The sequence below is a fragment of the Convolutriloba macropyga genome, chromosome 8 (assembly GCF_964194025.1).
Source record: "Convolutriloba macropyga chromosome 8, txConMacr16.3, whole genome shotgun sequence".
NCBI classification, from domain to species: Eukaryota; Metazoa; Xenacoelomorpha; order Acoela; family Convolutidae; genus Convolutriloba; species Convolutriloba macropyga.
Window position 1 is genome coordinate 56,396,046 of NC_134475.1, and position 17,828 is coordinate 56,413,873.

General features: G+C 38.3%; 1 protein-coding gene across 3 annotated transcripts in view; it reads left to right on the forward strand.

The window, feature by feature from the left end:
- LOC142344848 (arf-GAP with GTPase, ANK repeat and PH domain-containing protein 1-like) overlaps nucleotides 1-17,828 on the forward strand; it is an 89,265-nt gene that overhangs the window by 18,070 nt on the left and 53,367 nt on the right. For 2 of the 3 annotated variants that reach the window (XM_075396866.1, XM_075396867.1), the window contains exons 7-11: nucleotides 4,399-4,612; nucleotides 5,954-6,218; nucleotides 6,591-6,830; nucleotides 11,108-11,230; nucleotides 11,574-11,747. In XM_075396866.1, the coding sequence (XP_075252981.1) occupies nucleotides 4,399-4,612; nucleotides 5,954-6,218; nucleotides 6,591-6,830; nucleotides 11,108-11,230; nucleotides 11,574-11,747 (1,016 nt within the window). The remainder of the gene's footprint in view (nucleotides 1-4,398; nucleotides 4,613-5,953; nucleotides 6,219-6,590; nucleotides 6,831-11,107; nucleotides 11,231-11,573; nucleotides 11,748-17,828) is intronic. The other variant, XM_075396868.1, reaches the window with a different exon arrangement.

The following is a 17,828-nucleotide window of genomic DNA, read 5'->3' on the forward strand; positions in this document are numbered from 1 at the left end:
TTGTCGAATTCTTTGATAATAGGCCAAAGTGCTAAAGAAAACAGTAAGGGCACCAGCCGGTCTCATTGTTGAACTCCTGATTGACTTTGAATGTAAGTTGAATTTAAAAAGAGCTTGCTATGCTGAGAATAGCAAAAAGAAGCAAAAGGGGCTAAAGCGGGAATAATTTTTTGCACTGCATCTAACCCACTGTTTCTATTAATAGAATTCAAAGCATTTTGGAAGTCGGTTTGAAGTAGGCCCGGTTTTTCGTTGTTCAATAACTTTTGAAAAGTTTGCTTTGTTGCACGTACAATGCTTTCAGCGCCGCATTTGACTGTCACGCCATGTTTTCTGGATGAAAAAAGTTCAACAGCCTCAGAACTGGCGTCTTGCGCAATACATTTGGCTATGAGACGTCGAAACACTTATCCCACGGCGATTGGCCGTACACATTTGTCTTTTTCAGCGCTGTAAGCGAAGCAGAGCAACAAGTTGGAGCAACGAAACTGGGGAGCTGCTCTGTGCTAGCCAAATCCACTAATTATGTGATGCTTGAAATAGATTTTTTGACTGATCGGGGACTGAGCACGTTATGGCATGTAGGTGCTCATGATACATTTTGGATGGATCGGCTGCTGTAAAGTTTGAGAAAGATTGCAATTGTGTAAACACAGACGCTTCGTCAAACTAATAAGCGTAACTACTGTAATCATTAGTTTCACTCGGTGGCACTTCTGCTGGATGCAAGTTCATCAACTTTGTTTCTTTATCAGGGGCCACTCCATCCGCAGACAAGAGTTTTGCATGTCCAAATGGGCCTTGAAGGCAAAGAGATTTGCACGTGCTGCAAGTGAATCCATTGAGTCATGTATTTCATTGGCGTGTTTCATTGAGGCTGCTTCGAATCATAGCCCATCATAGTCGCCATTCTTCCAAAGCTCAAAACTACTCAACATGAGCCGTTCTTGCTGCTGTTTGTGTTTCTTACCCCCTCTGTTGCTAGCGCGCTGAACGCACAGAGTTTTTTCCAATTTTCTGGTGAACTTCGTTGAGAATCACAGCCCTCAATGATAGGTGTTAGCAATTCAGACCATCTTTTCCGGAACTTGACAGAAATAAAGCGGAGTGTAGGTACTTTTTCTTGCAAATCGTTTCAAGGTCTGGGAGGGCTTTTAGGTCCAAATCTGCTGTTTTGAAAGTTGTTACTTTCGACATGTTCTTTGCTGTTTGTGGCAGAGACTAGCTCGTGAATGCGGGCTGCAATATCATGGGGAATTTTCTTATCTGTTGACAATTTACTACTAAATTGAGAGTACGCCCAAATTTATCTACAACATACCCATTCGTCAAAGCTTGCGCCCCAGTCTTCGTATCGTGTTTGTTTTGCTTGATTGATGGTCGAGTACAACTACTTTATATAAGTTGTCTTTTTTATCGGGGTAGAAGAGGGTTAAGTGTGTGTAGAAACTTTGAAACGCAAATCAAAATCATCAATAGTTAAATTTTGCATTTGTTGTTTCAGACCTGACGAAGTATTGGTCTAGTTCAAAAGCGTTGAATTTTGTTTTTCCTGTCTAAGTTCCGCAGCTTTCTTTTTCCTGGAGGTTCAAGGCATGTTAACAATATCTGCAATAAGGGAATATTCATTGCTATTAACCGTCTTTTTCTTTCGGTTTCATGTCATGTTAATGAAAAACTATTTGTATTTTTTTCTTAATGCTTATGTTTCCTAACGCGTTTAATTTTCCTAATGTGCTCGTTTTTCAATGTTGTTAATGATAAGAAGAAATGTTTCTTACATAGAATCGAAACGGGGTTCTTGTTTGTCTTTTTCTTCTGTTATGTTAACGGTAAGGAGAATAGTTTCCTAGAAAAATTGCAATTGGTTGTTTCTTTTCCTTAATTTTGTTTTTGTTTGAGACCATGGAACTGCTGTGTGAAATTGATAAAGCCTGGAAAAAGAGTTTTTGGGTCAACCACCGAATAAAAAGGGAGAGGGGGAGAAATTGGTTTGATCTCAGTTTATTTCGTCCGTTCACACCCCAATAAAACTTCTATTCCTCGAATCCAAAAGTAACATTCCATCACAAAAGTCTCTTGCTGCTGTCCAGTTTCAAAATAAATAGTAAAAAGGGGGTTATGTTCGAGTCCAAAAGATGTAGTCAAAGTTCAAGATATATTTTCTGCCAATTTTGTTCTCTTTGGGTAAAAGAGATTAACTCAACGCACGTATCAAAGTGGCTGAAAGCCGAATGTTCGCTTGTTCTCCGACGATTATTGAAAAGATGAGCGCAGCAGGTACTGGGCAACAGATTTTCACGAAGTACCTAGGTATTGAAAGTGACAAAGTTTCATTTCGTGAACGTTTATACTTCGTTTGCAAAAATGTAATCAGTTTTTTAAACAAAAAATAACAGCAGCAAGTTGCTTGTGAAGATATACAAACACTATGCTCAGCCACAATACAATAATGGAGTTCTTATATGCAGAAGAGCAATTAGAAGAATCTATATAAGTTGCAGCATGAAAAAATGTCTTAAGGATCATTTTGGATGCCGACACGAAGACAACTAAATTGCTTCTATTTGAGCTGCATGATTTCGAAATTTGAAATAGTCTAAAATGGCAAGAAAATAGCATTCCAGCAAAATAAATAATGCGCTTTTAACAGTCAGAAGTAACGAGTTCACTTGATGAAGTTAGATGAATAAAAACGAAGCCCTTTATAGAGAAATTAACAGAAACCTAGAAAATTCGCAAATCTACTCGAAATCGAATTCTCTATAACTCTAGCGAAATTTGACTTAGTTTCAATTATAAGGGACTGTGAAAGCAATCGGCTAAATAAAATGCTTCATTCTTTTTTCGAAATTAATTGCTCTCAAACGAAGTTTGTAGCAATTTTATTCGTCCTGTCCGTCGGTTTTTTTAATGCGATTTTTCGCTTGACCGATTTTTTGTCTGTCCCATTGACTTTTGGTCCTCAAAAACGAGATAAGCAGGTATTGCCCAGCGGGTATTTCAGCTCACTAGTCTGCAAATATGCGATTCATAGAAACTTTGAAGACTTATACTTACGGTGTGAAGGACGGTTCTTAGAGGTTGACACCTCCCACATCCCCCCCCCCCCAACACTCAACCCCCCCCCCCCCTCATAAGCCCCCTCTCACGTCACCCCCACCCCAATCCCCATCCCTGCACATCGTTCAGGCCGTAAGGGCCATGTGCAGTCAAAAAACCCTCCCACTGTTGCCTCACCCCCCACCCACTGTTGCCCCCCCCCCCCACAATTAAGCTAAAGCTAAAGCCTCGCTAAACCGCGACGAAGCCAACCGCTCGCAGGTCGTTTGCGAGCAATTCGCCCGACGTTAGTCGGTTATATTTATTTTTTTGTTCTCCGTGATTTGAAACTTTTGAAAACCCTTCTTTATTGTGGGCTTTTGATTATTGATTCCGAAAAGGAGCCTCCTTTTTGCCGCTTTTTAGAGCAAAACGTTGTAGGTTCTCATCGATTTTGTTCTTGTCTAAATATAGTAGTCCTTGCTTTTTGGCTATTCAATTTTGTGAAAAGTCCCATGAAAAAATTATTTCAAGCATGTAATCAGCTATATAGATTGACTTTGAACTGCTCTGAAAAGGTGCTGAGTTATGCTAAACGCCTCTTGGCATCCGCTGGGTACGGTGCTAAACAAATATCCAATTTATATTTGTTATTGTACACAAAAATGATTTAATATTTTTATATAGAATGGAAAATTGGTTTTCCAATTGAATCCCTGGCCAACTTTACTTAAAACCGGTAGACGGAAAGTTAATATTTAGTCTAGGATAAGAAACGAAAAGTTCGAATAGATAAGAATAGCTTCGGCAATAGCCTCTGTTCTGTGTTGGCACTTGTTTCAATTGTAATGGAGGTAATATCTATGACGCAACACAGCCGATCTTCAACGTCATACCGATATTTTTGGGCACAGGAAAGATTTTAAAAGTTCCCTGAGCCCAAAAGTTTTTTTCGATAAATTGTTTGTTTGCTTGTTTTGGGACACCAGCTTAGCTTTGCATATCATCGTTTTTCGTATAGTTTTACTATAGAATCTCTTCAGAAAGTCTTTATACTCTACACCGCTTTGTGTTTAAGATGTGATCATTCGCCCTATGAACTTATTTTCGATTCAGTTAGTTTTTTGCTTTCATTTTCAGCGGTCAGTATAGTAGTATTAAGCTTTTAATTCAATACTTTTACTATTCAGCTGTTAATTAAAAATAGTGAATATACAAGTCAAGTTAGCCTGAAGTGATCTGATGATAATTAAAAATAAACATGTGCTGCACATTAAAAATTCGAAAATTCTGAGCCAAATTCCTTAACAAATTGTAAGCTTTTGCGGTTGAATACAATCAATTGATGGTTTTCAGCGGCTTCACGTACAATCACACTTAAAAGGTCTTTAAATGGCCTCGCTAACTCTGCAATCTACAACACGTCAACATCAACAGCTAGTCCTCAACACTTCTTCGCCCAGAGTCTGAACAACTCAAACGCATCTGGGCTAAACAACCAAGGCAATAAAAATCACTCCGCATCCTCATTGTTGCAATCTAATAGTGGAGGGGCTCTCGGAAGTTGCAGGTTTGTGAAATATCAATAATAACATTTTTGTGCGTAATTAACTTCTGCGTAAATTAGGTACAATCAATTTATTGTAGAATATGTAAATATTTAACCATCTGGCTATCTTTTCTCAATTTCAACGTTTGCAATAAAAAAAAATCGCACCAGAACGGCATTAAGCCCTTCACTCTGTAGTGGATTAACAGATGATTGTTCTCAGCTGTCGATTTCTATTAAGCCCCACATTTCAGACGTTCTCGCGAGCACCATGGCTCTTATTTGTTTACCATGGTCACTTTTTGACGTCTGAAACTTTAACCTGGTGCCACCAATTCAGCCGAGATTAATCCAATAAAAAGCTTTTCAGCAGAAGCTATGGATATTTGGGATCTATTCTGTCCCCCCGCCCAAGTGTTTTTATGACCCCCAGTTACAAATTATGTGCTGTTATATAGCACGTTACTATGTAAAAATAATGCACGTGCGCTTGGAGGTCATAAAACATATATTCCCACTAAGCTGGGGGGGGGGAACAGAATAGATGCGATATTTTAACTACTGGTCTGGCTATTATCGTGCTTTTTATTTGTTCGTGCATTGGAGGCGTATCTCTTTAGACCTGAAGGGAAGTTGTGTTGATCTATTTTGATTAGAGCTAGAAAGGGAGTAATGATAGAACAATTTTAGAAAGTTATCGAATGCAATTTGTTACGTGTTCTTATTATTCAATTTTTCAATCCCGATGCAGGTAAAAAAAGAAGTGGGTAATCGAGGCTAAGATGACAGCGTACTCTGAGTGCCAAAATACTTTCTAACCACTTAGTTTGCAATTATATCACAGATGATCATCTGTCGTATCATCCTATTTCTTTTATCGCAATGTTCTATTACTTCGGCAGCTGAAATTTCGTTTTCCGGGCATATTATGTTAAGTGATTTGCTCTTCATAATTTTAATGGAAAACAACCAGCATATTTAAGGTAGCTGGGATCTTTTGTGGAGTAATTACTGTTTACGTCCGGTAACGAATTGAAATTTCTTCGTTCGAACTTAATTCCTTGACAACGGTAACGGCAGCAATTTTAAGTAAACGACCGCTATTAGTAGACTGCATTTTCGAACAAATTTTGAGATTGGAATACTGCTACTGGATATTACTTTCCAGTGAAACGAAACATGATACATTTGGTACAGATAAGCAAGCTCTTGATATTCTAGACAAAAACTTGAGATAACTTAGTTACGTTTAAAATAAGTTCGGATGGCTTATCAAAATGCTTCGTCAGCAAGATCTGATCAATCGATTTCTATCAAGTTTTATTCACGGATTGAAGTAGTGTGGTGAACTTGGATTTTTAGGTACTCGGACCACAGTGGATCAAACCAGGGCTCCTCTACGTCTCTGAACCGGTTGACCAACGCCTCATCATCCTCACAACAGCAACTGGTGAATGCCTACGCCATCTCGGACACCTTGCCCAGCTCCAGCCAGCCGCCTCCAGTGCCACCCGCTCTGCCGCCCAGGAACCTGCCTCACAGGGCCACAAGCACAGCTACTCTCGCCACAACCAACACCAGTGTCGCAAACGCAACCACCCCAACGCCACAAAATGTCATGCCACAGGTGCCATTTACATCCCAACCCCCCTCCCCTCCCAATTTTTATATATGTCTATATGGATTAGTGAATAAACTAATCCATATATACAAAAGCTTGTTTTGCCTCAAACAGAATTGGTGTTATATCACAATCAATGCACACTATTGCGATATTAGAAAATTAGTGAGATGAGAGGAGAGAGATATGTATCAAATATTATGCAGTCTACTATGAGATTGGATTTTAAATATCCCCAATCAATTAGCCCAATTATAAGGGTGTCGAGTTTTAATCGTATTTGTTGTTTTCTACGGTCTCAGATTAAGAACGAGTTTGGTTAAGAGCGTTTTAACCTGATTTCATTATTCCATGTGACTGATTTTCATGGTTCCTTAGGTGGGCCGAGGAATAAGCCAGCAATCATATCACAGCCAACAACTGGTGACATCGACAGCAGCCAATTACCCTCAAGTGGGGCCCCCTCCAACTGGTCACGTGATCCACCAGTTGCCAGGCGCTGCAGTTCCCTCGCCAATGCCACCCCTCCAGACAGCAGGAAACACCAGCTCTCTGACCTCCAATGCCAGCAGTTCCTTATCTTTCGGTGGCGCAATCAAATGTTTCCCAGCACAGCAGGTAACTACATCATGATCAGCTTGATATCGGATAACTTCCATGACGCGACTGATTATATATTCTTAGTCAGGAACTATAAATTGAGATTTGAAAAAATCCGTTTTTGTGAAAAAAAACTGTTCGCAGACTTAAAAGTTTTTTAAAGGTTTCTGTAAGATTCAGCAATAGGGAACAAAATTGCTCAGTAAATAGGGAACATAATTTTCTAATTGACAACGTCTAATCAAAATAAATAAATCGATAAAAAGTGGTGGCTCCTGGAACAACTTGCATGCTAACGGGAAGGTTTAGTTGAGAGTGTAAGGGTTAAATTACGGTTTACATCGCGATCTCGTTTTTTGGCCTTTCCTGCATGTTATCTTTATACATTCTCTCAATAAGTGACAGCTGAACTGTAAAATGTTTGGATGTGAACGTTAAATGGAATCATTTAATTTTTAGGGATATCTATGTAAGAAAAAATTTTGACTCAAGCCTAGACTTAAGTTTGCGTCCAGCTTAGCCTGTTCACTCACAAGGGTTTATTTAATAGCCGAGAAGGGATAGCGGTTATTGTTGGGGACATCGTGGTTTTTTTTTAAAAGCCAAAGACTTTGGATTGTATTGGTGCGCTGTCTTTTTTAAGATGTTTTCACACATTTTTCAATGACTTTCATCTTTCAAAACGGGATAAACAGGTAAAGCCCAGCGGGCATTAAGTTTCACTAGAGGTCCAAAGTGGTCTTTAGTAGTCCTTCAAGTGCTTAGACTGGTGCAGCTGCTGGGATGACCTTAATTTATGTAAAAAAAAAGGCCATTTTTAGGAGTATTGAGCTCAAAATGGTGCAATTTTTCATGTTTTTCTTGTGTTTTTTGTGTGATTAGTCTTTGGTTGAGGTTTTTAAAAGTTGATGAAGGTCTTTTGCGAGACAAAACTCCTAGTTATGACCAATTTGTGATTTATATGTTTTGGTACTACAAACACAGAAAAAATGATACTCATTTTTGCAATTGTTTTCGAAGTTCTTTTTTTTTAAAAAATGTATTTTTCGAATTTTTCTAGCCTCAGGGGCCAGGAAATCTCCTTTAAGGTTTGATAATAGGCCACCGCATAATCTTCAGTAACAATAGAACGGTTTTCAACATTTTAATGTCTTTTTGATGAAATCTGCAATTTTTTTCAAATTGTCCAAAAATTATTGTCAATGTTTGGTTTTTGTCCAGCCTGAAGGGCCGAAAAACCTATTCAACGATTTGATAAAAAAAGTCACTGCATTGTTGTTAGTGTCAATGGAATTGTTTCCAACAATTTAACATTTGGAATTTTAGAAATTTGATTAAATTTGCAGTTTTTTTCAGAGCAGGTTTTGCAAGTTTTTTTGAAGAGTTGTCTTTTATTCAGTTTTTCTTGCGCAGTAACAGGTAACCTCCTCCAGGGTTTGATAGTATATTTATATTCTTACGTAATTGGAAGGGGGAATGGAATTGTTTTAAACTTCTTAATAGAACAAAGTTCTTTTTTTTGATAAAATTTGAAATTTTGTCTAAAATTTTTTGTCTTTTACCTAGTTTATCGATCTTTATGAGACAATGAATTTTTTAAGGCTGGGAATTGGATTACTGGATAGCCTCTAGAGCCACAGAAATGGTTCTTAAGATATTGATATAACGATCTTCAGCAACATTTCATTAACTGAGTTCTGAAATGTTGAATCTGATTTTCTTGAGTTCATCGATCTTCACGGGCCAACAAAAATACAAAAATTGGTTTTGAACATATTTTTGAAATGGGTATGTTTAAGGGGATGAAATTTTGCCTTCAGGAGTTTTAACGATGAGTATATTTTTGTTTTGTTTGATTGTTTTAGTTTCAACTTTTTTTGATAATTTTGTTTGTGTTTTGGCTGGCATTGTTGATATGATCTCCTGGTCAGGCATAGTACTTCTAAGTTCTTCATTTAATTCTTCGGGTTGTATTTCAGGACTTGTCCTGCTATGTTTTTTTAATTTGTCGTCTCCGTCGATCTTTCTTGCGACCTGACTTCTTGGAATTGACTTTTCAATTTCAGTGATTTCTAGTGCTTTGCAGTTAAAATTTGTGTGCGTGACTTTATTTCGTCTGCTTTTAGGTCGATTGGGCGATTCCCTCTCAAAACAAATACTTCTGAACTCACTGAATGAACTTTAAATTTTATGATCATTTACTAATTAAAGGTCAATAGTGTGCATCTAAATGGTGCCAAACGTATATGAATGAACTTTTTCAAAATTATGAATGCCCTAATTCTTGAGTATTAGAGTCTTGACTTTTCAATTTCAAATATTAATTTTGAAGAACCTCCATTAGGGCTTTTTCCTTATAGAGCGTATGTGTCTCGTAAAAATGACATTCCGAATGTAACCAAAAAAGTCTAGTGGTATATTAAAGGACTGGTGGTCAATCGTTCTATCTTATTTCTTTAGTTGTTTCAATTCATGGAAGGCCAAAAGCGTCTATCGTGGCTATTTTTCGGCAATATGCCGGATATGTTTTCTGTCGTTGGTTGTCAGCAGGCAGCATCCGGAGCTTGCGATTGAAACTGAAAACAAAATTTCAGCTTTCTTTTCGTTAATGTTGAACCCTAATATTAACAGCAGTTTCTTTTTTTTTCACTCAAGCAAAGCATGTTGAAATAATGTATTAACTCTTCTTTTGTATCGTTGCTTTCAAATTTGCGAGAGCCATCTGATCTGTTTACTAATAACGGAATAAAAAATTCGACAGAAAAGACAGGTATCAATGTGCAATCAAAGTAGTTCGTTTCAATATGATTTGTGTAAAATATAATAGGTTTTAATTTGCCCTCAAAAAAGTTTTGGTATTAATTGGGTCCTGTATATATTTTTCCTGCTATTTAATTGCTCTCGAATGAAAATTGAAGCATTATTGTAAACGTGACACTTCTTCGACTTTCGCGGAGGAGTATTGGTATTATAAAAGATTTTACTTGAAGCTCATTTGATCATAACTTGAACTTTGTCTTATTTCTTTTCAAACTGTGACTTCTGCTTTCCAATGTTGGGCTTTACTTAGGGACTGTGTTCCTGATGTGCAATAGTTAAGTAACCTCTGGCAATAGTCAAGGTAAACATTTGAGAAGTTTCGTTCAAAATAACTCATACGCCACGCCCTCCTGTCTTCTCAAACTGGAGATTTTACGTACCCCCTCCCAGCCTCATGTCCCCCACTCAACCAAAAATACTACATGCCAATTATCCCCCACCCCAACCAGTTCGAGATTTTTAATTGCTCTCAAACGAAGTTTGTAGCAATTATATTAGTCATGGTGGTCTTTTTATGCAATTTTTGGCTTGACCGTTTTTTCGTCTAACCCATTTGACTTTTAGTTCTCCCAAACGGCATAAACAGGAAGCGCCTAGTGAGCATTAAATTCTCTCCGAGCTTTTCAGTTCATTAGTCTCCAAGTATGCGATTCACAGGAACTGTTTTTGAGACTTATACTTATGGTGTGAAGCGCGGTTCTTAGACGTTAGTCCCCGCCCGCTCCCAACGTCAGACCCCCTCACTTAACCCCCCCCCCCCCCAATCTCCACCCCTGCACATCGTTTTGTTATCTCCGCTCCTTCAATGTGCTTCCCTTGCCCCACCTAACGGGCGAGGCTGGCTATGCAAATATTTCGCTCTTTTACAGCCTTGACTCTTTCGTTTCGCGTGATCTAAAATTTTCTTCACAATTATCAGCAGCTGAACACAAGGGGCGGCAGTTCACTGGTAAAAGTCAAATGAAAAATACGCCGATTGGTGTGTACTTTTCCACCTTAAATTTTAATGACTTATGACGTCATTTGAAGCTCACTTGGTGAATTAGTTGATCTCCCCCTCCCCTGAAGACTGCGCCCCATTAAGAGTTTACAAAGATCGTTCTTCTGCTCTAAATTTTTCTCCGCTATATTTGCTGTTTTTAAACAGTGTTCTGTAAACGTTGTTGAAGTTGATGTTTTAAAACCATGATGATTCTGCGAACTCGGCGTGGGATTTTCCGAAAGTTGGTATGTCGGGGGGTTTTTGAAGATTTCTCTTCAGGTAGTTTTCGTTTTGAAAAATGTCTATTGGGCAGATTTTTTGTTTAAAGAAAAAGTCTATAGAGCTTTTTCTCTTTTATGACAAGCTTTCGCAGCTCAACTGGGTTGCTTTTCAGGTGAGCCGATTCAAATTTTTTTCGGATATGTCAGGCGATGATTTAGAGCATTTCGTGCGACATCATTTTTTGCAATTAATAGGGTTCTGTTATTAATAGCCAATTGCTCCTGGCGAGAGGAGCGACTTTACGGACAATGACGAACAGATGAGTAGTGGCAGTACACCCAATGCACGTAGAAAACACGGTGGAAGCTCCAAGCGGAAGTCCAGTCTGTTCTCGGTTAGTCAGTTGGAGTGATAAACTTCACATAAACTGTCCAAAAGTTGCCAACAGCTAATTGCGGTTTTTGTTGAATTTACTCGAGCTATGCACAGATATCTAGTCAAATAGCAAATAGCCAGTTTCGTGTGATAGTTTTTGATGATAAGAAAAAATGCACCCAATCAAATTTTGAATCTTTTAATTTAGAACTTGGGATAATGAAGTATAAGCACTATTAGCCTCGAAATGAAAGCCATGAAAAAAAAATTGCTTAACTTGGTGTCGTCAATGCACAATAACTTAATGTAGTGTTTGTCTGCGGTGTTAACTGAGTGCTTTTAAACTGCCTGCGTGCTAACAGAGCGCAATGCTGGAGTGCTTTTCGCCTCAAGCGGTGCTGCCGAGCCTCCCAGGGGTGAACAGTAGCTCGTATGTGCTCAACAGTTCCCCCTGCTCCGGCAATAAATCCGGAATCTCCAAATCGGGCTTTGCTGGGGTATCCAGCAGTATACGGTCGAGGCGAAAGTCGACAAATGTTAGTGATTCGGACAGAAATTCCTTTGATAAGAAGAAACAGGCCGCTTCGGGTTCTGGGGCAAATTTTGCGGCGGTCGATGGTGTGAGCGGTGTGGGTTCTGTTGATCATGATGCTTCAGTCTTTTCATCGGGATCTGGTGCTGCAAAAGTAGCCCCCTCCCCCAAAGCAGGGAGACGGGCAAGTAGTTTGGTGCGTAGGTCACTTGTCTGTCAGACAATCAACCCGCTATCCTTTAATGTTGAATAGTTGCAGAAGTCTCTCGAACCTGTTTACATCCTTTATATGTATGAATGCTTGCTTTGAGAAGTGGAAGCCTATGTTTGATGTTTTGATGTTCGGATCCCAGATTTCGAAAGCTGTGTCGAAATTGTTCTTTTTTGCTAGCTTTGTTCATTACACCTCATTACAACTTTTGGATTGGACAAAATGAGATGTTTGTATCTTTCATCATGAGCTGAATTGAAGTATGCATTTTAGCTTAATCTCTGCTTTCGGAGCGGCTGACCTCAGTTCATTTCAGTTAGAGCTGGGGAATATTTTCCATACTTGTGCATTGCCGCTTAAGTTTCTAAGGACAGACGGGTTAACGCGTAACTGTTTGCTTCTCGAACAAGCAGTCTTTTTGCATTGCATCTCATAATTTTTCCAATTAATTTCAAATTGTTTCTAAATTCAAGCTTTCGAATTGTTTCTAAATTCAAGCATGCATATATGTTCTAGTTTGATTTTTGCGTTGTTCAAATTTGAAAGTAGCCAATAATCGCCATTGCAGGCAAGAATTGTTGTTCAAACAATAAGAAAGACATTGGTGCTGTCATTTAAAGTCGTCGCAAAGTAGAGAACTACTCGAAAGAGTTGTTTTGAATGTAGTTTTTTCTGGGGGATATGAATTTTAAAAAAATCAGTTCTTCCTTGAAAGTTAGGTAAAGTTATCCCAAACTGTCTAAAATAATAATGCCAGATTTTGATACTGATATTTTTGGTCCGAGTGGTAAATCCTTAATTCCAAAAAGACCAGGCAAGATCTTGTTTTGTTTGTTTAAATATTACGCAAAATGTATAAGTTGAAACTTAAGCTGAAACATTTTTAACATATATGTTTGCAATTCTAAGATTCTCGCCACTGGGAACGTCTACAATAACAATTCATATTATTTAGGGAAGCGTTTAATTCTCAGAGGATATCATAGAACGACCGTTGAAAGTAACGACAGTCAGCTGCAGTTGATCTTTTCGAAACTCTTTTTGTTGTGAAGATATAATAAAGAATAAGTTTTTTGCATTCTTTTTTCTACAATTCAATTCTATATACATTTAATTGAAACTAAGCAACGGTAAATGATTTAAATATTGTATGAAGTGTTATCTAGCGGACGTTTTCGATGCTCGAATCGTCTTTCAGTTTTTAGGTGGAATCCTGTAATTAGAGTGTTGAGTCCTGTTTTGTCCTGATAAAACATAAAATTTATGGAACAATTAATTGTTCTCAAACGAAAAATTGAGCAACTGTATTAGTCCTGCTGGTGTTTTTGCAATTTTTTTTTGTCTGACCACCAATTTTTTCCACTTTAAGTGAACTAGTGAAAATCGAGGGCATTAAGTTCTCTGCACACCCTCTAGTCAGTCACTGTATGCTATTTGCCAAAGCTGTTTGAGACATGGTGTGGAGAGCTATTCATAGAGTTTGACCCACTCGAACTCAACCAAAATCTCTACTTACCACACCTCTCTGCACTTACCCCCCATTTATCCCCCCGCCCCCACTCACGCCGCCTCATTTGATCTCCAGGAATTGCTCTCACCCATCACTACCCACCCCACGCCCTTGACCTCATTCCTATCGGTACCCCACACGCTCACCTCTACCCTCGCTCAAAGACCATCCCCTCCTCCAATGCTCGCCTCATTAGTTAACTTAAAGCTAGTGTCGCTAAGCTGCAGCTAGTTATTGACTAATCCAATCTCGATTGGAGACCTTTGTTTGAAAGTAATTCACCCGAAGCTACATTTGTTCATTTGTAATTCACCCGTTTGTTCATTTGTTCATTAATGCAGACAAATCAAACGAGACAGTATCCGTTTTATAGTCTTTTTTAAAAAAGTCCAGTCAATATGTACTAGTCTGTCGGAGTCCGTAAAAGAATGCCAAGTAGTACGAGTTCAGAGTAATTCCGCATAGTAAATTAATTGAAAGAAACGGGTTCTCAAAAAATAACCTTTTAAAGCAGTTCGCTAGTTAAATGCTCTCAAACGAAGTTTGTAAAAGTTATATTGCTCTTGCTTGTCTTTTTATGCAACTTTTCTTACAACCTACTTTTCTTCTGATCTTGTCTGAACATTTGACTTTTTCTCCTCGAAGAATGGATAAGCAGGAAAAGCTCGAATAGCATTAAACTGCTGAGCATTCCTCTTAGAGTCGTGCGACCCACTAGTCTCTAAGGGTGTTTGGCCGAAACTGCTCGAGGCATTAATTCACGGTTAAATAGCAATTCAGTTAACCCCCCACACACTTAAAACCCTTCCCCCATCACTTGAGAGAGAGAGAGAGAGAGAGAGAGAGAGAGAGAGAGAGAGAGAGAGAGAGAGAGAGAGAGAGAGAGAGAGAGAGAGAGAGAGAGAGTTAATTTATCCTCGCTTGCAAAGTATAAATAAATAAAATAAATACAAAATTAAAAAAATTAAATAAAATAGCACAATCAGCAGAGTGTATTGAACTTAAAGCAAGGACAGGACACGCATCGAGGTCGTTCGACCTACTTCACAGCGTGCCCAGAAGAAAGAGAAACATTTTTAATTTCATCATTGACGAGAAACGTTATTAAAACGTTATTCATTTTTTTAAATAAAAACTGGATTTTCCAAAACAAAATGTGATTCATTCAAAATTTAAAAATATTATATCAACTCATTTCTGTTTTCCGGCTTCTATGGTATTTAAGAGCTGACTTAAGAGAACACACAAACTTCGTTCAGTAATAAGGAGAGAAAAAGGGAATTGTTGATAAAATTGCATATTAGAACACAAAAACTCCTAAAAAACATCTTTAGAACTTAAAAAAATCAAGTTTTGATTGCAGAAATCGAACCGCAATGCCTTCTACGAAGGCACCGCAACTAATTTTTGTTAAGATAATAATTTGCAAAGCACGCATCAAGGATAGCAGGGTTCCCAACAATTAGCCCAAAAACTGTTCGATTAATTATATTTTAAGGAAGAAAGGGTCTTAGAAACTATGATAGATAACTGAATAATGGCTAATGATTATTTCTACGACTACAGACCGAAGACTTCCCTTGACAGCTCTTGATTTCTTTAAATATAATTATCTTTAATCCTATGAACAGTCGACGAAAAGTTTTGATTTGTAAGGTCTTCACCGTCGATGATGGAATTTTCATGCAAAAGGTTATACCGTTTACTTCCACGATACTTTATAGAGCAGCGCTGTATTTTGTTTTTTGTCATTGGAACACTTAGAAAGTTTTCAGTTGATATTCTGGTTGAATAAATGCTTGTTTTTTCAAAAGAAAATAAATTATTAAGAAAACTTTCTGCGTGCATCTTGAGGATAGATCGGGAAAAAAATTTAACTAACTCGTAAACATAAAGTTCATGATCCCTACTTTAACCCCTCCCCACTTGCTCTCACAATTTTAAGCAGCTTTTGTCAAGTGCAGTACTTTACTACTCAAATTCAAATATAAGCTCACCAAAATTGATTTTAATGTTTTGCTTTTAATACTAGAATACTATATAAGCATTAACTATATCCTTTAAAACCACATAGAAAAACCATCGCCTCGCTCCTGCTAATCCTTTCGCCCGGTGAAAGACTTTAGTAAAATTTTCCACCTGAGAATCGTTTGAGAGGAATTGTTCCGACATTTGGAAGTTTCTCTCGTATTAGCAGTTGGTGGTCACGTGTGCCAATAGGAGACTAGCGAGCTATTGAGATTTTGGCGGTTTAAAAGTTTTTGTTGTTCAGCTAAATGTCCGGATGACCGATTTTTTGTTCAACCCATCTGACTTTTAGTCCTCAAAAACGGTATAGAGAAAGCAGCGCCCAGAGGGCATCAAGTTCTCTTAGAGCCTTTCAGCTCACTAGTCTACAAGTATGTGATTCACAGAAACTGGTTGGGAAACGTATATTCATTGCATGAGTAGCGGTTCCTAGAGTTTGTACACCCCCACTCACTCCACCCAATCCCCCTGCACTTCGTTCAGGGCGTACGGACAAGGTCTCGTGCAGCCAAAGTCACCCCACCGTTGCCCCCATCAAACCTCTCCCCACCAGCCGCTGCGCTAACCTCACGCCACTTCTTCAATTAAGCTAAAGCTAGCTTTACTAAAACGTAGCTAGCTTATGGCGAAGCCAACCTCTCGTCGGTTGTTTGAGAGGAATTCGCCTGACGTTAGTTGGTTATGTTTAATTTTTGTATGGGTAAATTGTACGCTTGCTTTGTGAAGAGATCCAAGGCTTTTCATTCCTTATGTAAATAATGGATTAGTCATTTATTTTTACCGTTTGCATGTTAATCGCAAATGAGAGGAGTGATTCGTGGACATTTTTTGCGATTTCATCTGTTCCTATTTTGTCGACCTTTTGTCAAATTAGTGCAATCATTTTGGTAGTAAGGGAAGCAGTAGTATGTTTTAGAAGTAACAGAAGTGAGGAACGAATCTTTTTAAGGCGTGACCTTTTTCAAACAGTTTTCAAAAGTGAAATGAAGAAATTGTTTTTAAATAGATTTTTCATTTTTTAGAGCATTTTTTTCACGTAAGGCGATTTGACATGGTTTCTGTTTGAATATTTTAAAAAGGCCATGAGTTATCTTATGACGTATAGTGGCAGTTGTTCAAAATCATAAATGTCAACTATTAGTTTTTAAGAAAGACGCTACTCCTCGTGGAAGTTTTAGTGATTTTTGGGTTTTGTTTGTTTTTGTTATTTTGTTATTTAGTCCTAATAATGATAGGTATCAATGACTCTTTATACAGGTATATTTAAATTGGTTTACCAATTTTAACTAAAAAAAATTAACGGTTTTAATGAAGTTGACAACATTACCTGTTTTCAAAAAGTATTCCCCTTTTTTGATTTTTCCATATTTTATCATTAACTTTTCAAAGCAGCTTGGAGTTAAATGCTCTCAAACGAAGTTTGTAAAGATAATATTGCTCTTGCTTGTCTTTTTATGCAATTCTTTTTACTCCCTATTTTTCTCCTGCCTCTGCCTGAAATTTGACTTTTTCCTCTAAGAATTGAAAAGGAGGTTGAGCGCGGATAGCTTTAAACTGCTGAGCACTTCTATTGGAGCCTCAGGACTTACAAGTCTACAAGTGTGTTTGATCGAAACTTTGAGACAAGAATTTACGATATGAATAGGAATTCAGTTTGAACACTCACAATTAACAACCCTCCCCCATCACCTACCCATCACATCACCCACCCCAAATTTAACCACTCACGCTATAGTCAAATGCGGTACTTTACTACTCAAAGTCAAATAAAAGCTCATCAAAATTGATTTCATTTTTTGCTTTTAATACTAGTATTCTATATAAGCATTAATGACATCATTTAAAGCCGCAGGCAAAAACCATTGCCTCGCTCCTCCTAATCCTTTCGCACGGTGAAAGCAGACTTCAATAAAATTGTGAACCTGCCAGTCGTTTGAGAGGAATCGTTGCAACATTGGTCGGTTATTTGGAAGTTTTTCTCGTATTGGCTTTTGGTAGTCACGTGTGCCAATTGGAGACTAGCGGGCTATTGAGGTTTTTGCGGTTATAAAGTGATTGTAGTTCAGCTAAATGTCCGGTTGACCGATTTTTTGTCTCCCATTTGACTCTTAGTCCTCAAAAACGGGATGGAGAAAGCAGTGCGCAGAGGGCATCAAGTTCTCTTAGAGCCTTTCAGCTCACTAGTCTCCAAGGATGTGATTCACAGAAACTGGTTGGGAAACGTATGTTCATTATGTGAGTAGCGGTTCCTAGAGTTTGAACCCCCACTCCACCCAATCCCCCTGCACTTCGTTCAGGGCGTACGGACGTGGCATCGTGCAGCGAATGTCACAACA